This window comes from Danio rerio, chromosome 3, assembly GCF_049306965.1.
Source record: "Danio rerio strain Tuebingen ecotype United States chromosome 3, GRCz12tu, whole genome shotgun sequence".
Lineage (NCBI taxonomy): Eukaryota > Metazoa > Chordata > Actinopteri > Cypriniformes > Danionidae > Danio > Danio rerio.
Window position 1 is genome coordinate 62,493,015 of NC_133178.1, and position 21,625 is coordinate 62,514,639.

Sequence of the window (21,625 nt, forward strand, 5' to 3'; positions counted from 1 at the left end):
GCTCTTTTCTTGCTAATCATCTCATCTCAAATGATTTTCAATACAATTGTGTATCTGTGTTCCTCTTATCGCCTTGATAATGACACTTGTTTCTTTCTCTCCTCCAGTGATCCTGTTCTGTATGGCCGCCCTTATATTCCCCATAGGATTCTACATCAATGAAGTAGGAGGACAGCCATACAAATTACCCAACAACACGGTGGTGGGCTCCTCTTATGTACTGTTCGTGCTCTCCATCTTCTTCACAATAGTGGGGCTCTTGTTTGCCGGGAAAGTGTGTCTTCCTGGCTGAGAGGACGTTCCTAGCAGGGACAGCTGGGGTGATCCAAGCCAAGCGGACGCAAACGGCACTCATCGACAGGGGGTGGTGTTACACGGAAATATCTCATTATACTGCAAAAACTGAAAAGACGATCGCTGCACGCACTACAGGCGAGAGAGTGCGTCCCACCCTGTGCTTTCTTAAACCTGTGCTGTCTTTTTAAGTTTCAACCTTAAGGATCGAGGCGATGATACGCGCATGTTGGAAAGGACCGAGTGCGTCTACAGCAGTGGCTGCTTCCAGTACTACTTTACCTTGGAGTATTGTTGCATTATCTTCTGTTTGTTTGTGTTTTTTTACATCCCGCAGTTTCTCACATGCGCCCCCTGCCTTTACAGAGAGGAACTACAGGATTGTGGTGGAGAATGCGGGCAATGGTGTTCGACCCATTCACTGGGGTCACAACAGGACTCCTCTCATTCTCTCTATCAGCCCGAGTGCTGGCCGAGATACTCCACTGTTACAAAGGAAAAAAAGCCTGCAGTTTCTCACATGCGCCCCCTGCCTTTCTGGAGAGGAACTACGGGATTGTGGTGGAGAATGGGGGCAATGGTGTTCGGCTCATTCACTAGGGTCACAACAGGACTCTTCTCATTCTCTCCATCAGCCCGAGTGCTGGCTGAGATACTGCACTGTTACAAAGGAAAAAGGGAACAGTATTAGGAACATTGTTTTGGTTGTTGGCCTGCTACCCAAGGCAAATGCTCCAGGACTGCCGGTCAGGACCCTGTGCCTCACTGTTACACGCTCAGATATTGACGGATTCGTCTCTGTATTTGACAAACCAAATGAACCTACCCTCACATGAGGATGGGCTGTGTTTGGGTTCAGTCATGGGCGGATGTGACGTTATCATCTCCTTGTTTTGATCTCTGAATTTGCAGAGCCCTTTACTTTAATTTGCTAATGTGCCATAAAGCTGTTTTTGTTTTTGTTGTTGTTTGAATGCTAGGGCATGAGTTGAGTTTTAGGGAGCACTGCGTGCGGTTTAGCCATTTCAGTAGGTGAAGCACTACAGATGTACAAAAATAGACCTCCTTACCTCATTATTTTAACTAAATTTCCCCTAACCAAGATGAAAAGGTGCGCCCTGTAAAGTTTGTGTTGTGATCACGGACGTTTCGTTGAAATGCTGCGATCATGGCGGATTATTTATCTGACACTGAATAAAAGGAGCTCAAGATTGTGTTTGTGTTACATCAGCCCACATTTCGTTCCTCGTATTTTTTTTTTGAGGGGGGGAAACAAGCGTTCTGTTTGAGTGAATTGAAATCAGAATTATTTATGATGGATGTGTGATGTGAAGGTTACGTTTTGCCCACAAGTTGTTTTCTTCATAAGATTTCCTCTTGTTTCCTGTGTGTTTGTTAATTCCGTTAAAGAGAGATCGCCTTTGCGTTCTTAACTAAATTGACTTTTTTAGTGCTTTGAAATGCCGCACTTTTCCTGATAACATTCATATTCGCCATAGGGATGGCAAGCACATCAGATACATTAATTGACATTTTACATAATTCTCATAAACAAAGGTAAACACCCTTAGGTTGATCGAATGTTTATATGAAAATCTTCCACTTGAGATCAATCCAATCGTTTTGGCAAAACTAGGACTGAAAGTGAAGCGAACTATGAGCAAAAAGTGGTGGACGACATTGCATCCGTGTTAAAGACTGCACCAACTTTTCTTTCCTTGTTTTTGTTTGGGAAAGCTAGCGTTCCATTGAATCAGAATTATTAATGATGGATGTGTGATGTGAAGGTTACATTTCGCCCTCAAGTTGTTGCTTTCTTCATATGATCTCCTCTTTGTTTTGTGTGTGTTTGATTTCAGTTTGTTTATTCCGTTGATGAAAGGTCATGCTCATAGTCGCCTTTGCGTTCTTCACTAAATTGACCTTGTTAATGCTTAGAAAAACCGCACTTTTCATGAAAACATTCATATTTGCTATAGGGATGGCAAGCAGATCAAATATACTTATTCAAATTTAAGATAATTTTTGTAAACAAAGATAAACACTCTTGGATTGATCAAATTGTTTATATGAAAATCTCCCACTTACGATCGGTCCAATTGGTTTTGTCAAAACTGGGACTTAAAGTAAAGCAAACTGTGAGGAAAAAATGGTGGACGACATCCCATCTGTGCTAAAGACTGCGCCCAATTTTCAACCCAATTTTTGTTCCTCGTTTTGTTTGGGAAAGCAAGCGTTCCAGCGGAATGTAATCAGAATTATTAATGATGGATGTGTGATGTGAAGGTTACATTTCCCCCTCAAGTTGTTGCTTTCTTCATATGATCTCCTCTTGTTTTGTGTGTTTTTTTGATTTCCGTTTGTTTATTCCGTTAATGAAAGGTCATGCTCACAGACGCCTTTGCGTTCTTCACTAAATTGACCTTGTTATTGCTTAGAAATACCGCACTTTTCATATTCGTTATAGGGATGACAAGAAGGTCAAATTTATTTGTTCAAATTTTAAATAATTCTTGAAAAACAAAACAATCTCTTGGGTTGATCGAATGTTTATGAAAATCTCCTACTTGCAATCAATCCAATTGGTTTTGGCAAAACTAGGACTTAAAGTAAAGCCAACTATGAGAAAAAAATGGTGAACGACATTGCTGCTGTGTTGAAGACTGCGCCCAATTTTCAACCCGATTTTTGTTCGGTTTTTTGGGGGGGGGGGGGAGCAAACGTTCTGTTCCAGTGGATTGAAATCAGAATTACTTATGATGGATGTCTGATGTGAAGGTTACGTTTCGCCCACAAGTTGTTGATTTCTTCATATGATCTCCTCTTGTTTTGTGTGCGTGTTTAATTTTCGTTTGTTTATACCGTTAAAGAAAGGTCATGCTAACAGACGCCTTTGCGTTCTTCACTAAATTGACCTTGTTAATGCTTTGAAATGCCGCACTTTTCATAAAAACATTCATATTTGCCATAGAGATAGCAAGCAGATCAAATATAATTATTAACATTTTAATTCTCGCAAATAAAGATAAACACTCTTGGGTTGATCAAATGTTTATATGAAAATCTCCCACTTGCGATAGGTCTGATTGGGTTTTGCAAAACTGGGTCTTCAAGTAAAGTAAACTGTGAGAAAAAAATAGTGGATGACATCGCATTCTTCCGAGTTTTCAACCCAATTTTCGTTCCTCTCTTTTTTTTTTTTTTTTTTTGGGAAAGCAAGCGTTCTAGTGAATTGAAATCAGAATTATTTATGATGGATGTCTGATGTGAAGGTTACGTTTTGCCCACAAGTTGTTGATTTCTTCATAAGATCTCCTCTTGTTTCTTGTGTTTGTTAATTCCGTTAATGAAAGGTCATGCTCACCGTCACCTTTGCGTTCTTCACTAAATTGACTTGTTAATGCTTTGAAATGCCGCACTTTTCATGAAAACATTCATATTGGCTATAGAGTTGGCAAGCAGATCAAATATATCTATTCAAATTTTAGATAATTCTCGCAAATAAAGATAAACACTCTTGAGTTGATCAAATGTTTATATGAAAATCTCCTATTTGCAATCAATCCAATTGGTTTTGGCGTAACTGGGACTTAAAGTAAAGCAAACTGTGAGGGAAAAAAATGGTGGACGACATCGTATCCGTGTTTAAGACTGCTCCTGCTTTGGAAACCCATCATAAAATGGACTAATAGGTGCATATGGAACGCTGTTATTTATGATTTTTAAAAGGGAAGGAAAACGTATGAGTAACAGTATTATCTATGAAAGGATGTTAGCAGTCCTTGTGCACAGTTACTGTTAACGGATTCATGTACCGGCAAGTTTTCTCTGCTACTCTTTGTTTCAGTATCTCACTGTATACAATAAAAGGCATAAAAGAAGGTCTGGCGCTTGACTTCAGCTGAGCTTCTCTTCATTAGACTAACTACTGCTGGTGTTTCTGTTCAAATTCATCAAACTTTGCATGTATGTAGAGTCTGTGTGGCTAATTTTGTGTGGGGGGTCATTTGTGGAAGCACAGGTTGCCTAGCAACTAGTAGTTAAATTTGCAATCACAAAAAAAAAATTGTCAGCCTGTTACCCCGTTTCACCCCTAAAATGATTCCCTTGCTCAGCCACCAGTTTAAATTAATTCTGTAAAAATTAATGAGAGCCTATTTTTGGAGGCACATTTTAGAAGTTTGCTGAATTTAAAAGTATTTATAATATTAATCTGTGTAATTTAATGAAATGTCATGCTGTGAGGGGGGTCTTCTGCCTTTTTCATGGTTCTCACATAAGAAAAGAGGCTGTGAGGTTGAAGAGATGGACTAATAATTATTGCTGAAATGATAATTTATGCAATTAGATAAGTCTCAAAAATAATATGTTGGCAAAGATAAAGCTCAAACATGCCCAGCACAATTCACAATTACAAAATCCAATTTGTAAATTCAAAACAATTTGTAAATTCACAAGTAAAAATAATAAATATTTACCCACTAACTAATTAGATGAGTACATTTATGAATTCATTCATTGTCTTTTTGGCTTAGTCCCTTTATTCATCAGTGGTCGCCACAGTGGTATAAACCGCCAACCTATCCAGCACGTTTAACACAGTCAATGCATTTTCAGCCGCAACCCAACACTGGGAAACACCCACTCACTCTTGCAAACACTCGCATACACTACGGCCAATTTAGCTTATTTAATTCACCTATAGCGCATGTCTTTGGACTTGTGGGGGAAACCCACGCAAACATGGGGAGAACATGCAAACACAGAAATGCCAACTGACCCAGCCTGCGCTCGAACCAGCAACTTTTTTTGCTGTGAGGTGATTGTGCTACCCACTGCGCCACCTTGCTGCTCTTAAAATGCATCGGCCGGCTTGGCCCCAGCACAGGCGTTTTCCCCCTGCCCCCCGGGAGGGGACTTTAAACACCTTGGCCCCCACGCCTCTTTGATAAGTTTAGGTTATCAAACTACAAACTTCCCAATGAAAGAATATACTATAGTAATTTATAGTAAATTCTATAGTGTTTAGAGCTATGCAAACTGTGTTATACTGTATAGTATTTAAACACTTGGGTAATGATTGCTGCAGCTGTATCTATAGGGGCATTACCAACCTACGTCACACATGATGTCACACGCGTTCAACCGCGCATACCAGTTGCAAAAAGAGACTGGTTGCAACAGCAAACATGTCGTGTTCTTCGGTAGGATGCCAAAATCGTAAGTCCAAAAATAGGAAACTTAACTTTTACCGTACACCACACTGCGTTAAATGCCAACCGCAGATGTCTTTGGCTAACAGCTATCAGAAGAGCTGAATGTAGTGAGGACCTAATTAAAAATGCTGGACTCGGCTGTTCTCATTTTATATCAGTAAGTTAAGGTTAAGGGAACTTAAGAGGTAAGTTCAGGCTATGCTGAATCAGACACATTACTTGTTTTTGATTGCAGCAATGATTTCAGCAAAAACAGTTCAATATGGTGAATTAAACTGCGGATACTACATGCTAAGAAAGAAATGTAAACATGTACGTTCACACACCCTGCTGTACAAGTGCAGTTCGCTGTCAGAATGCATTAGTTTTGCTTGTTTAATGATTACCCAGGCCTTGTACAGCTCCGTCTTCTTTCCTTGTCTTTAGCTAGGCAGAACCTCGAGTTTTAGCACTACAAAGTTTTGAATCTGGTAATCATGGAGCATTATTTCTTGCACATGACCACACAGAACAAAATTGTAGGCATCTAAACACTTATAAGCTTTAACTTCTCTCTTTTTAAAACACTTGGAGTGTCAATAAGATTGTATATTTGGGGCTGGATGCTTGGCCATTGCGTCTTATCCAATATGGGAGGGTGCTAATGCAAATGGACCTGTCAGATGAACGCCGCTCACTTTAACGCTAGTTTTGCAGAATTACTGTGCTTATCACTGGGTGTCGAGCTGTTATAATATGCTGAAAGCATTATGTACGTAATAAACTTAATATGTAATTAATATAACTTATCTCTGATACAACAACAAACTCTCAACTGCATCGGATGTCATTACCTCACTGCATAGATATATACATTCGCCTGGCCTATTGTTGTCTATTGGACGGAATGCGTCAATAGCGCCGCCATCTTGCTACAGGGTAGCGCTTCTTTGAAATGAATGCGGGACCAAGGTACAGTGGAGGACTGTGGCCATCCAAAGCCAGAGATATACACATATACACATATATCTACGATCGGGAGTTTTCCTGGATGTTAGTATGTAATTTTTTTTTTCTAATTATGAAAATGATAATTTTACATCACTTTTCTACATTGATGGATCAGTGACCGCACAGGCATTCCTGACAAAAAGCTTGTGTTTGTGTGTACAGAAATGTACTATCCACCCTCCCTGTTAAATTTGACCTAATCATGTCCTGAAACACAGCTCCTCTCCTGCTTTCACTTCTCTTGCTGACGGATGGAGCGACTCGTTTGTGAATGAATCCCGTTATGAACGACTCGTTCACTAGCCGACAATAATACAAGTTTCTGGCAGGGCAGCATCTCGTTGTCATATTTCTTTTGCATTATTTGCTGATTTTATTCAACAAAACTAGCATAAGCCGAGTGTTTAGTGCGAGTTGGAGATGCTTTGCCGTATGGTGAATGCAGTAAGTGACCTAAGTCCATTTTGGAATTAAAATTAAATTAGAACCCCTGCTGAAAATGCTTAAACTAGCCTAGGCTGGTTGGCTGGTTTTAGCTGGTCGACCAGGCTGGTTTTAGAGGGGGTTTGGCCACTTCCAGGCTGGTTTCCAGCCATTTCCAGCCTGGTCTTAGCTGGTCAGGCTGGGAGATAACCAGCTTAAACCAGCTTGACCAGCCTAGCCAAGCTGGGAGTCCAGCCAAAACCAGCTATATCCAGCTTAAACCAGGCTGTTCAAACTGGTTTTAGCTAGATTTGGCTGGTCATTTTCCAGCCTGACCAGCTAAGACCAGGCTGGAAATGGCTGGAAACCAGCCTGGAAATGGCCAAAACCCCTCTAAAACCAGGCAACCAGCCTAGGCTGGTTTAAGCTGGATTTTTCAGCAGGGACAGCATATTATATGTCTGTAAAACAATTAAAAGTGCTGATGATTGTGATAGTAAGTGTTGTATTGTCGTCTTTTAGGTTGTATCTCAGTTTTAATGCGCTTTTTAAATAAATAAGTAAAAAACAAAGCAGCTGCTTGCCATCATGACAACAATGAGATCCAATGAAAGACCGATCGCTTTCACTCCAAAATGGCGGAATAACGGGGCTGTTGCTGGGCACTGCTGTTGCAATGGAACGTTCTATTGAGTGTGGCCTCTCGGTCATTCTGCTCTTGGGTAATACTATAACGTTAACATTAGGTTTTTAAACTGGTATGCGCATTGTTAATGTTACTATAGTGCATGAGTTACCATAGCAACTATAAAGTCACTTCAGCAGATTAACTCAAGTACTAGCATGAATCAAAAACACTAATAATTACGATGTTATTGTCATGTTGTTTCATAAAGAAACTTTCTGAAGCCAACATAAAGCTGCAGGAGTTTTGAGAAATAAAGCCATAGTGTAAAGAACAGCATAAGCATTTAGAAGAGAGAGAAAAGTAACCTGCAGTAAGTCTGATGTAATGCTGAGTGTGTGTCCTTATATATAAATCAACAACAGAAGCTGAGTTGAAAAGAGCAGTACTGAATGGAGGTCTGTAGCTATGGAGATTCCAAACACTGCAGCTGTCAGTCACTCACAGTTCAGTCTGAACCTCACAAGGACATCCACTGACTCCTCGTACAATAACACCCTGTGCTGTTTTACTTTATTTCTGATTCCTGCGCCGGGATAATATTGTTATCTGTGTGCTGTATTGTGCGCGCGCACGATCTGCTGTTCATCACGCACGAGCTTCACAACACAACGACACAAGAGATCGGAGAGTGTGGAGGTAAAACAATATTAACCTGATTATTAACTATTATTAACTGATGTGCTTAAAAGTCCACTGAATTGTTAGGTTGTTGCTGTTACTGTAAAATCATAATGATAAACAACGGATATTGAATCTTGGTTGTTGTACTGGTATAGATTGACGTCTATAAACCTTTTTGAAAAGGAATATTTGGATCAATTTCTCAGTGAATATAGCTAATTGTTGCGGCATTTAAACAAAAAAGCTTTATTAAACGGTTATATTCATATATCATATATATTTAGTTAAATTCGTTAAAATAAGACTTTGGCCAACATCTTTAGGAATAAAAATATATGTTTACTTCCAACAAATTATTGTGTATATATATATATATATATATATATATATATATATATATATATATATATATATAAATTTGATATTAACTAAATTTGATATATTTTTATGTTTCCATTGATTTCTTTTCCGGTTAATTTAGGCTACATTTCATTCGGATGTTAAAAATATTAATGTTTGGTGTACTGATTTTTGGACTGTGATCGTAAGTTAATATGTTATTAGTTACAGTTTTGGCTTTGGTTCTGACTGATCAAAAGTATATGAACAAATAAATATATTATTGTAAAACATCTTATTAAAACTTTAAATAGCCATGTGAGCTCAATTACATTTTATTTTCCCCCGGATTTATATATATTGAGTTCACTTGAGTGCAAATGAAACTTAATTTTGGACTACTTAAAATAATATAATATAATATAATATAATATAATTAGTTAGTAAAAAAATACTTAAAACTTAACTTTTATATGCTAAAAATATACTGCTAATTTAGTAAACTTACATAGACTTTAGTATACTTACTACATGAAGTACACAATATAAAATATTATAATATGTGTATATTAGTATACTTAATCCATTGGCAGATTATTTAGCTTGTTTTAAGAAAAAACGCACTTAAGTTTGACATTTTTAATTGCTGCACAATATTTGTTGAATAATATGATCTAGTTTAACAGACCAACAATACAGTGTTTTGTTCCTAGTCCAAATATAAAATTTAATCTATCTTAAATCAAGACTTGTCTTGGTTTACTTGGTGTACTTGTCTAGAAAATGCTCAATTAACCAGAGTAGAGAAGAGACATCTGACCATTTAGAGCAGGGCAGTCATCTAACCAATCAGAGTGGAATAGGCCCATCTGACCAATCAAGTCAGAGCAAAGCCATCTAGCCGATTAGAGCATAGTGGATCCATCTGGGCAATCAGAGCAGAGTAGAACCATTTGACCAAATGGAGCATAGATCCATCAGACTCATTAAAGTAGAGTACAGCCATCTGACCAATCAGAGCAGGGTAGAGCTATCTGACCAATCAGAGCATTGTAGATCCATCTGATCAACCAGAGCAGAACAGAACCTTCTGATTAACCAGATCCTAGATGCATCTGACCAATCAGAGCTCTTTTACGATCCATCAGACTCATCAAATCAGAGTAAAGCCATCTAGCCAATTAGAGCATACTAGATCCATCTGAGCATCGAGAGCAGAGCCATCTGACCAATCAGAGCAGAGCAGAGACATCTGGTTATTTGTAGTAATCCGACCAATCAGAGCAGAATAGGGCCATCTGACCAATTAGAGCAGAGCAATCATCATTTAGCCAAGCAGAGCATACTAGATCCATTTGAGCAACCAGAGCAGAGCTTTCTGACCAATCAGAGCAGAGCAGAGTCATTTGACCTGAGTAGAGATGAGACAACTGACTAATTAGAGCAGAGGAGAGTTATCAGACCAATCAGAGGAGAACAGGGACATCTGGCCAATCAAATCAGAGTAAAGTCATCTAGCCAATTAGAGCATAGTAGATCCATCTGAGCATCCAGATCAGAGCCATCTGACCAATCAGAGCAGAGCAGAGTCATTTGACCAGAGTACAGCAGAGTTATCAGACCAATCAGAGGAGAACAGAGATATCTGACCAATCAGAGCAGAGCAAAGTCATTTGACCAGAGTAGAGATGAGACAATTAGATGAGACTAATTAGAGTAATCCGACCAATCAAAGCAGAATAAAGCCATCTCACCAATCAAATCAGAGTAAAGTCATCTAGCCAATTAGAGCATAGTCGATCCATCTGAGCATCCAGATCAGAGCCATCTGACCAATCAGAGCAGAGCAGTCATTTGACCAGAGTACAGCAGAGTTATCAGACCAATCAGAGAAGAACAGAGATATCTGACCAATCAGAGCAGAGTCATTTGACTAATTAGATTGGAGTAGTGTCTTCTGACCAATCAGAGCACTGTATGCATTCGTAGAACAGGGTTTAGAGAAATCATATCCATGAACCAGCCATTCCAGACTCTGAGTAAAGAGCTGCTGCTGCAGTGTAAGGCAGTTAAACATTTGTGTTTGTTCTCTGTATTTTGACCTTGAATTGATGTGAACCTCTTGTACGAAACCAACAAAACATAATAAGTAACATTTCAAACATCTTAATAGGGTCTTTTAATCATGCATATTTTTAGTGAGTGAGCCTTGGTTTTCTTGTGTGTGTGCGTGACGAGTCTCCTGTGATCTGGAGCTCCTGCAGAGGCTGATGGAGAGCTCAGAGGACTGGCTGAAGTCCAGCGGTCTGTCTGTGTCTGACCTGCTGTCTCTCTGCACAACTGATGCTCCAGTGTGAGTTTACTGCACATCCCTACATGACACAATGTCTAAAATCAGTGCTGTTTGAGTTTTAAAGAGGGCCTGCTATGCAAAAGTATTATTTATAAGGGGTTTAAACACTGTTGTGTGGCAGAAGTCCAGCTTCTAAGGGTCAAAATGTATATTTATTTGTATTTTTTAATAATCTCACTTGATAATAACAGTCTGCAGAAACACTTTGATTGACATTCTCCTTTTATACATGTCATCAGAGGGGGGAAAGCCCCGCCCACTAGTGACCTTCTCGCCCTAATTAGCATTGGACGTTAGCCTTGTTTTTGAATCTGCCACTATGCTAACACATAGGCATTTGTAGCTCCGCCCTCTTGAAAACAGCACAATCTCATTTGAATTTAAAGCAACAGTCACCAAAACAACACAATTAGGATCGAAGCCTAAAAGGGGCGGTTTCAGAGTTATACAAGATTATTTGTGAACTATTTTGAATTGAAGTGTGTTGCGTGTCTGTCTCTGTGTGTATATATATATATATGTGTGTGTGTGTGTGTGTTTATTTGTGCTGCATGTGCATACGTCTGTGCTTGTCTATGTCTGTATGTGTGTATGTGTTTCTGTATCCGTGTGTCCATGTCTGTTTGTGTGTATATGTACATATGTGTGTGTGTGCATGATTGTTTGTATGTGTGCATATATGTTGTTGTGCATGTATATGTAAATGTGCACGTGTGTGCGTGCTTGTCTGTTTGTATGTGTATGTGCTCGCGCATGTCTGTGTGATTGCATGCATGCATGCTTGTGTGTATATGTGTGTTGCGTGTGTATATTAATTTGAGTGTGTGCATGCTTGTCTGTGTGTGTGTGCACGCACATGTGTCTTGCGTGTGTTTATGTATGTGCATATATGTGTGTGTAGAATGTGTGTGCATGCTTGTCTTTGTGTGTGCACGCATGTGTGTTGTGTGTGTCTGAATTTGTGTGTGTATGTGCGTATGTGCTTGCATGCTTGCTTGACTGTGTGTTTGCATGTGTGTTGTGTGTGTGTGTGTGTGTGTGTGTGTGTGTGTGTGTATGCATGCATGCATATTTTTCTGTGCTATGTGCACACATGTCTTGCGTGTGTGTGTATATGTGTGTGTGTGTGTGTGCATGTGCATATATTTTTTGTGTGTATGTGAGTGTGTGCATGCTTCTCTGTATGTTTACGCGCGTGTGTGTATTGCATGCACGTGTGTGTATGTGCGTATATTTTTGTGCACATATTTGTGTGTGAGCGAGTGTGGGCGTGCATGCTTGTCTGTGTGTGTGCGCATGTATGTTGCATGTTTGTGTGTGTATGCATGCTTGTCTGTATGTGCTGTGTGTGTCTTGCGTGTATGTGTATATGTGTGTGTATGTGCATATATTTTGTGCTTATATTTGAGTGTGTGTGTATGTGTGTGTGTTTGTGTGTTGCATGTGTATATGTCCAAATATCTTTGTGCGTGTACATGATTGTCTGTGTGTGTGTGTGTGTGTGTGTGTGTGTGTATGTATAAGTGCATGTGTGTGTGTGCTTGTCTGTATGTATGTGCTCGCGCATGTCTGTGTGCGTGCATGCATGCTTGTGTGTATGTGTGTTGCTTGTGTATATGTATATGAGTGTGTGCATACTTGTGTGTGTGTGTGTGTGTGTGCGCGCACAAGTGTCTTGTGTGTGTTTATGTATGTGCGTATATGTGTTTAATGTGTGTGCATGCTTGTCCTTGTGTGTGCACGCATGTGTGTTGCGTCTGTCTGAATATGTGTGTGTATGTGAGTATGTGCTTGCATGATTGCTTTACTGTTTGCGTGTGTGTGTATGCATGCATGTTTTTGTGTGTTATGTGCGCACGTCTTGCGTGTGTGTGTGAGTGTGTGTGTGTGTATGTGCGTATATTTTTGTGCATATTTTTGCATGTGTGTGTGTGTGTACATGCGTGTCTTGCGCGCGCGTATGTGTGTTGCATGCATGTGTGTTTGTGAGTATATTTTTGTGCCTATATCTGTATGTATGTATGTATGTGTGTGTGTGAGTGTGGTCGTGCATGCTTGTCTGTGTGTGTGCGCGCATGTGTGTATGCATGCTTGTCTGTGTGTGCTGTGTGTGTCTTGCGTGTAGGTATGAGTATGTGCGTATATATGTGTATGTGTTTTAAATGCATGTGTGTGTATGTGCATTTATTTTTGTGCTTATATTTGCGCGCGCGTGTGTGTGTGTGTGTGTGTGTGTGTGTGTGTGTGTGTGTGTGTGTGTGTGTGTGTGTGTGTGTGTGTGTGTGTGTGTGTGTGTGTGTGTGTGTGTGTGTGTGTGTGTGTGTGTGTGTGTGTGTGTGTGTGTGTGTGTGTGTGTGTGTGTGTGTGTGTGTGTGTGTGTGTGTGTGTGTGTGTCAGCTCAGAGACCGGATCGGGGCTGAGCAGACAGCTGCAGATCAGCAGTGAGTCTCTGGCTCAGTTTGAGGAGCAGCTTTACATGTGAGCATCTTCTTCTTCACTCCACTGCACTCATCAGGAACACACTTCATCATCCTCACAGAAAGACGCTGTAAGAACATCACGCTCAATCATCTACCCATCTCTGAATGTTCTGATGGGTTTTTCTTGATTAAGCAGACACTAAGGGAACACTCTGTTTTCTCATTTCACAAACACTGTGAGCACATCACAGAAAGAACAGGCTCATCCAAAACTGTCAGATCTAGCTAAAAGATTTCAAAAATAAACAGTGTTTAACTAATATAATTGTTATATAATCACCATTCAATCAATTTCTTTACAGCTTAGTCCCTTTATTAATCAGGGGTCGCTTTAGCGGAATGAACCACTAATTATTCCAGCATGTTTTACGCAGCGGATGACCTTCCAGCCACAACCCAGTACTGGGAAACACCCATACACTCTCACATTCACACACATACACTACGGCCAATTTAGATTATTCAATTCTCCTAAAGTGCATGTGTTTGGACAATGGGGGAAACCAGAGCACCCGGAGGAAACCCACACCAATACAAGGAGAACATGCAAACCCCTCACAGAAATGCCAACTGGCCCTGCAGGGACTCGAACCAGTGACCTTCTTGCTGTAAGATGGCCAGGGCTGGCGCGTTCATAGAGGTCCATAGAGGTCTATAGAGGCGACCTAGGCGGCCGCCTAGGGCACCAGAATAGAGAGGGCGGCGTCCCTGACACTACCCTCACCTCTCGCGCCCTCAGTTATATCCGCGTCCAGGGCGGTGGCCGCGACACTACCCTCATCACCCGCGCCCTTAGTTATTTCCGCGTCTAGGGCAGCAGAATAGAGAGGGCGGCGTCCGCGACACTACCCTCCTTACCCGCGCCCTTAGTTACATCCGCATCTAGGGCGGCGTCCGCGACACTACCCTCATCGCCCGCGCCCTTAGATATATTCGCGTCTAGGGCAGCAGAAAAGAGAGGGCGGCGTCCGCTACACTACCCTCATCACCTGCGGCCTTAGTTGTATCCGCGTCTAGGGTGGCAGAATAGAGAGGGCGGCGTCCGCGACACTACTCTCATCACCTGCGCCCTTAGTTATATTCGCGTCTTGGGTGGCAGAATAGAGAGGGCGGCATCTTTGACACTACCCTCATCATCTGCCCCCTTAGTTATATCCGCGTCTAGGGTGGCATCCGCGACACTACCCTCATCACCCGCGCCCTTAGTTATATTCGCGTCTAGGGCGGCAGAATAGCGAGGGTGGCGTCCGCGACACTACCCTCATCACCCGCGCCCTTAGTTATATCCGCGTCTAGGGCGGCAGAATATAGAGGGCGGTGTCCGCGACACTACCCTCATCACCCGCGCCCTTAGTTATATTCGCGTCTAGGGCGGCAGAATAGAGAGGGTGGCGTCAGCGACACTACCCTCATCACCCGCGCCCTTAGTTATATTCGCGTCTAGGGCGGCAGAATAGAGTGGGCGGCGTCCGCGACAGCTCCCTTGCCCCCATCAGCCCCCCCCTCACTTTAGGGTTGTGGGCAGCGTGACCGTACTTTGCCTAGAGCGGCAGTTCAGCTTGCTTCGGCCACCTAGAAGCCAATATGTTATATGGTTTATTACAGAACTAGCCAATCAGAACTATTGTGAGATCCACCAATGACGAATCACAGCCATCCAATTAGTTCCTCATGGTCAAGCTGAAGACCACATTGAAGCAGAAAAGGCCACTTCAGTTTCAGATCAACGTCGTTGTTAATGGATGCTCTGTTCTGTTTTTCAGTGCCATCGAGACGCACCATGATCGAATTAAGTGGCTCGGTCAAGGAAGCAGGAAGGTAATCTGGATTGTAATAAAAATATACAGATTATTTAATTTGACCTTCTCATCCATGGTGTTCAGTTTGATATTTAATTTATTGATAAGTTAAAAGAAAGGAAGGACCATTTTCTCCTTATAGACAGTTTCAATGTGGCCCATGAACACTTTGTGCTTGTTGAACTATTTCATATGCAACAAGAGGAAGTTTAATCATAGCTTAACATTAAAACAGCTTATAACATTATTTATTAACAGTTTAATCCAGAAGTTTACATACACTATATAAAAGGGCACATAACCATAGAACCATGCGACTAAACGTTTTCTCTTTTAGATAAGTTCGGATTATCACATTTGTTTCTGTTATGTTTAATAGCAGAATAACGAGAGAGATATTTTTGAGAAATTGTTATAACTTTTCTTGAAAGTCAAGTTTACATACATAAAGATTATTGTGCCTCTGAAAAGCTCAGATGATGGTGTCAAGGTTCTGGAAGTTTCTGATTGGCTAATTGACAACATCTGAGTTAATTGGAGGCACAACTGTAGAATAGTATTGAAGGAAAACCTCAAACACACTGCTTCCTTGTGTGACAACATGGGAAAACCAACAAGCCAGAATCAATAAAAAAGCCAGATTACAACTTGCTAAATTACACTGGGAAACATACACATTTTTGGAGACATGTCCTGTGGTCTGATGGAGCTAAGATTGACTTGTTTGGCCATAATGACCAGTGTTACATTTGGAGGACAAAGTGGAAAGCTTACAAGCCTAGGAACACCATCCTGACTGTGAAGTATGGGGACGGCAGCATCATGTTGTGTGGCTGTTTTGCTGCAGGAGGGACTGATTCACTTCACAGCATAGATGGCATCATGAAGAAAGAACATTATGGAGAAATACTGAAGCCACATCTCAAGACATCAGCCAAGAAATTTACCCTTGACCACAAATGGGTCTTCTGCCAAATGAGTTAAAATGTGCTTTAAGGACAACAGAGTGAATGTTTTGGAGTGGCCATCACAAAGCCCTGATCTCAATCCTATAGAAGATTTGTGGGCAGAGTTGAAAAAGCTTGTGCGAGCAAGACAGCCAACAAATCTGACTCAGTTGCACCAATTCTGTCAGGAGAAATGGGTCAAAATTCCTTCAAACTATTGTGAGATTCTTGTGAAAGGATACCCAAAACTTTTGACCAAAGTTATACAGTTTAGAGTATGTAAAGCAGGAAATATGTTAAGACCATTGTTATTGTTTACATTCCTCAAAATGGTCTATAGTGGACTTCCAAACCTCCAAACCACAGTTTAAATACAGCTTCAATGACACTTGGTGATCGCAGGTCAGGAATAAAAGTCTTACCCAGAGAAACGATCGACCATTTTCTGAAATAAAATGCACATTTATCATATATAAACACAAAAACTCAGGCACAACCCTGACGATAAAGAAGTATACTGTAAGTTAATTTTATTTTAGTATACTTAAAGTGATACAGTGAAGGAAATGATTCATTTAAAATCAACGACTTATGTAAAATCAGCTCATACAACACAATTCTTGAGTTTTTGTTTTGGGATCACTTAATTGTTTCATGTTTAATCCACCTAAATTTATAAGAATGAAGTTAAAATTAATTCCTTTGTTGGCAAAATAATCTAGTTGTTAGTGCGCCAACATATGGTGCAGTAGCACGTCAGGGCATCCCGAGTCCAGGCTCAAGGACATTTCCCAATCCTACCCCTCTTTCTCTCGCTCTCACTTCACTTCCGGTCTCATTACTGTCCTATCTAATGAAGGCAAAACGGCCCAAAATAAATCTTAAAAAAAAATAAAAAATTAATTTCTTCATGTTGTCCCAACAAAAATTGGTTATGTGTAACAGCATTCCTTTTAAAGTGTATTCTAGTGTACTATTGTAATAATAGTAATAACTGGAATACACTTCTTTGGAAGTGGCTTGTAAGTTAAAACAACTGATCACCATAGAAGTTCAACATGTGGAGAAAAGTAATGCATGTTTTCCTTAAAAAACAAATTATAGGGCTGAAAAAAGAAAGAAGGGGATGGGAAAAAATCAATGCCAAAAGTATTAAAATAAAAAAAGCTTGGCTGCGTCCGGAACCGCCTACTACTCAGCAGGTACTGCATTTGGATTTAAACATACTACTCACCCGTTAGAAAAGTGCATTCTTTACAGTATGAATGTGAGCAGTATGAATGGAATTCGGACGTACTACATCCGCCATTTTGTCATGATCCCGTGACCTACCTGCATCAGTTGCGTCGCTTCAGTCCCATTCATGAATTCTCTTGCGGGGCATCATTGGATAGCGCAGTGTGTATGGGATGCGCACTTCAGAATCTCGCCAAAAGTAGTAAGTCATCTGGGTACTTCTCGCACACTGATTTTCGAATTCTATGAATTCGGACATACTACTCGGCTCGCATACTGATTTTAGCGTACTGTATAGTATGGAAGTATGCAGTTTCAGACGCAGCCCTTGTCAAATAGCACTAACAGAAAAAAATAATTTATTTGAAATAGCAAGTGCAAAATTTAAAAATTCATATTCAACTTCCCGATTTCACCTCCAAAATATTAAATTCTCTTTAAAAATACAATATTCAAAAGCTAATTTTCAGTTCATTTTATTTCAGTTTAAAAATTCGCTTCCATAAAATCAGCTGTTAAATTTCGAGATTACATCAGGGAACTGCAGGAAAAGCTATCTGCAGATTTTGGTAACGCTGTAAGGTTGAATCTGTGGTGTGTTTTGATCCGTCAGGTGTTTGGTGTGGTGAGCGGATCTCATGTCGCGGTGCTCGTTGACTCGTCTGATATGAACTGCTCTACAGACAGACTAGCGGATCTACAGAAGAGGCTCTTAGTAAGATCCCACATGAGTCACTGCTTCAACACGGTGCTTTATTTAGCTCATTTAATGAATTACACTGCTCATTTGCTGCTTTTCTTTCCTCACCGTACACCATCAAAGGCTCTCATTGAGGAGCAACTGCGCTTCAAAAAACAGCTGTATCTTCTGTCCTTCGGCTCAGAGGTCAGCAGCCTTTGGGACGAACCAAAAAATACTTGTCCACTGAGGTGAGTGAGGACATTTCTGTTGAGGCACAAGTTATGTACGTGGCTCGTTCTAGAATTGGCAACACATTTCAAGCATTTTACAGTCATTTTTTCATTAACCGAAGTTAAATAATGCAACATACAAAACATTTGATTATTAATTGGTGTTTAACTTAGTGATAAACTAGCAGAGTTGACATTTTCCCATACCTGTCAACAATGTAATGTAAAAATAGGGCATAAATTAACCTCATTAACCTTTTTCTTCACTGTAGAGCTCTGCATTTAAGCCCGAGCCTATCTGGGATCAACTTTTTATATCTGGACCCTAGGGCTGGGTTTTGGGCCAATTTTTATGTCATAGCAAGCACACATATCGGGCCTCAGGCCTGCATTAGAAGGAAAAAAAATCTTTTAATGAGATCTAAAGCGTGCGGTCCAGAAGTGCCAGTGTTGCCTTGTGTATAGAGATTTCCAGCCACGAGCAATGAAGAAGATAAAGAGAAAAATTGGCAATGGCGAACTTAAAACTAAAACTAAAACAGAAAGCACAGAACAGATTCACATTTAGGATAGGGAGGAACGGCTCTTTAATGTTTATTGCCACCCTTCATTCATTCATTCATTTTCTTGTCGGCTTAGTCCCATTATTAATCCGGGGTCGCCACAGCGGAATGAACCACCAACTTATCCAGCAAGTTTTTACGCAGCGGATGCCCTTCCAGCCGCAACCCATCTCTAGGAAACATCTCTAGGAAACATCCACACACATATTCACACACACACTCATACACTATGGACAATTTAGCCTACCCAATTCACCTGTACTGCATGTTTTTGGACTGTGGGGGAAACCGGAGCACCCGGAGGTAACCCACACGAAGGCAGGGAGAACATGCACTCTCTACACAGAAGCGCCAGCTGAGCCAAGGTTCGAACCAGCAACCCAGCAGCCTTCTTGCTGTGAGGCGACAGCACTACCTACTGCGCCACTGCCTCGCCCGCCACCCTTCATAGCAAGATTAAAAATATGGGAGAAATATGGGAAAATAGCTTTATGGGATGATAGCGGGATACAATTGTAAAATACGGAAGAATCCCTGGAAAAAACGTGACGATTGACAGATATGCATTTTCCACCATTTTGTGCTTTAGCTCAAGATGCTAACCTCATCACATGGCACTTCTAAAACTGACTTTTATGTATTTTCATCATATTATTGTTTTTAAACATCAATGATGAGAAATTCAATGGTATATTAGGGTAACATAGTTAAACTCTATATACAAGATAATGAGAGAAAAATAATGACACGCCTCAATGCCTTCTAGAGTTTCCCGCCAGAGGAAGGGACATCAATTGGAGCAAGTCATGTTTTTTGCTGTCAGTGCTGTAAAGTCCAAATGGGGGCGAAGCAGTGGCGAAGCAGTGGCGCAGTAGGTAGTGCTGTCGCCTCACAGCAAGAAGGTCTCTGGGTGCTGGTTTGAACCTCGGCTCAGATTGCATTTCTGTGAGGAGTTTGCATGTTCTCCCTGCCTTCACGTGGGTTTCCTCTGGGTGCTCCGGTTTCCCCCACAGTCCAAAGACATGCGGTACAGGTGAATTGGGTAGGCTAAATTGTCCGTAGTGTATGAGGCCCAGATGACCGGCCAGCCGGAATGTGTAAAAAAGTTGTTATCATATGGACAAGTCTAAAATGGAGGACTTGTTCCAAAGAGCTGACCCTGCAACCACACGGGACTAAGGCCAAAGAAGAAGAAAAAGCGTGCTCTAAAGTCCAAATAAACTGGAAGCCGCAAACACTTTTCTTTTTTGTATTGTGATACAGTACCTAGAGAAGTGGAATATTAAATGAGAAAACAGTGGGAGTGGCTTATTTTTTCTACTGTGAGTTGATTGGAGGTTGTACCCCAAGTGAAAAAAACAGCTTAAACTAGCTTAAGCTGGTTGGCTGGTTTTAGCTGGTTGACCAGTTTGGTTTTAGAGGGGTTTTTGGCCATTTCCACCCTGGTCTTAGCTGGCCAGGCTGGAAAATGACCAGCTAAAACCAACTAAAACCAGCTTGACCAGTCTGGTTTTAGCTGGACATAGCTGGTTTTAACTGGGCTCCCAGCCTAGTTAGGCTTGGCAAGCTGGTTTTAGCTGGTCATCTCCCAGCCTGACCAAGCTGGAAACAGTTGGAATTCAGCCTTGAAATGACCAAAACCCTTCTAAAACCAGGCTTCTCAGCCAGTTAAAACCAGCCAACCAGCCTAGGCAGGGTTTTGCAGGGACAGTACACATTTCATTCAGAAACATCGAGAAACAGAGTTTACCCTAACATAAGGATAGACACAAAATGTATTTTTTATGACTAAAATGCCAAATATTAGATGTTTCACGCATACGTTTATTTAACGTTATTGTTTATTTACTTGTTCCTGGAGTGCCGGTGTCCTGCAGATTTTAGCTCCAACCCTAATCAAACACACCAATGCAATCTCACTGCAATTCGTAACTTGTTGCTCTAGTGGCTAATTCGTATGAATCCGTACGATCTAATTCGTACAATTTAGTACGATTTGCTCATCCCCCAATGATGGTTGGGGTTAGGGGTGGGGTTAGTTGCCACGCTTCCTTTTTAATATCGTACATTTTTGTACGACTGAACTCGTACGAATTCGTATGAATTAGCAACTAAACTGACAAAACGTAAAATACTTCAGTTTCCTCGTGAGATCAGGCTGAACACACCTGAACAAGCTAATTAAGGTGTTACTAGGTAGGTTTAAACACCCAGGCAGGTGTGTTGAGACATGATGGAGCAAAACCCTGCAGGGACACCGGCCCTCCAGGAACAAGATTGGTGACCCCTGCATTAGACTTTCTTGATATTAAAGCTGAACGTGAGGCATAGACAGTTAAAAGTAGGCATAGTACTGGGAGTTGTTACGTGAATATTTTCAAGACAAAACGTCCCTAAATAAACATACAAACATCCTTGTGTTATTTTTAAAACCGTTTCCTTAAAGTTTTTGTCCTTTTGGAAATATATTAGAAGGTTGATTTTGGAAATGCTAAATCAAGACCTCTGGGTAGAAGGATCGGCTCTACCAGGCCACTATTTTGATTAGCATGCTCGTCGTCTTTTTAGATAGACTGCTTGTTTTATTTTGGGTTCGTCATGAGGGATGAGTGGGCACATGTGAGAACTGTTTGTACTTGTAATAGACGCCAAGAAATCACTGGAGAGGAGGGGATGAAAGGACAGGAGAGGAAAAACGCTGAGATAATGAGAGAGGATGAAGGCCGTGTTTCTGACACCGATGAAATGCGTCTTCGAGACGTTT

The 21,625-nt window shown here is 40.9% G+C and overlaps 2 protein-coding genes across 10 annotated transcripts in view; both read left to right on the plus strand.

The window, feature by feature from the left end:
* The window catches only part of mosmoa (modulator of smoothened a), a 65,853-nt gene extending 61,678 nt beyond the window's left edge, over window positions 1-4,175 (plus strand). The window contains exons 3-4 of one of the 3 annotated variants that reach the window (XR_012401284.1): window positions 108-2,879; window positions 3,012-4,175. Coding sequence is in view for 1 of the 3 variants with exons in the window: in XM_003198185.7 (XP_003198233.1) it covers window positions 108-292 (185 nt within the window). In the remaining 2 variants the exon portion in view is untranslated. Of the gene's footprint in view, window positions 1-107 lie in introns of all 3 variants that reach the window. The other 2 variants (XR_012401283.1, XM_003198185.7) reach the window with 2 other exon arrangements.
* A 3,868-nt stretch (window positions 4,176-8,043) lies between these two features.
* The window catches only part of vwa3a (von Willebrand factor A domain containing 3A), a 72,778-nt gene continuing 59,196 nt past the window's right edge, over window positions 8,044-21,625 (plus strand). Inside the window, exons 1-6 of one of the 7 annotated variants that reach the window (XM_073945152.1) lie at window positions 8,044-8,247; window positions 10,771-10,924; window positions 13,322-13,402; window positions 15,168-15,222; window positions 18,000-18,101; window positions 18,210-18,316. In XM_073945152.1, the coding sequence (XP_073801253.1) occupies window positions 10,842-10,924; window positions 13,322-13,402; window positions 15,168-15,222; window positions 18,000-18,101; window positions 18,210-18,316 (428 nt within the window). In that variant the 5' untranslated portion in view covers window positions 8,044-8,247; window positions 10,771-10,841. Of the gene's footprint in view, window positions 8,248-10,770; window positions 10,925-13,321; window positions 13,473-15,167; window positions 15,223-17,999; window positions 18,102-18,209; window positions 18,317-21,625 lie in introns of all 7 variants that reach the window. The other 6 variants (XM_073945154.1, XM_003198187.7, XM_073945156.1 and 3 more) reach the window with 6 other exon arrangements.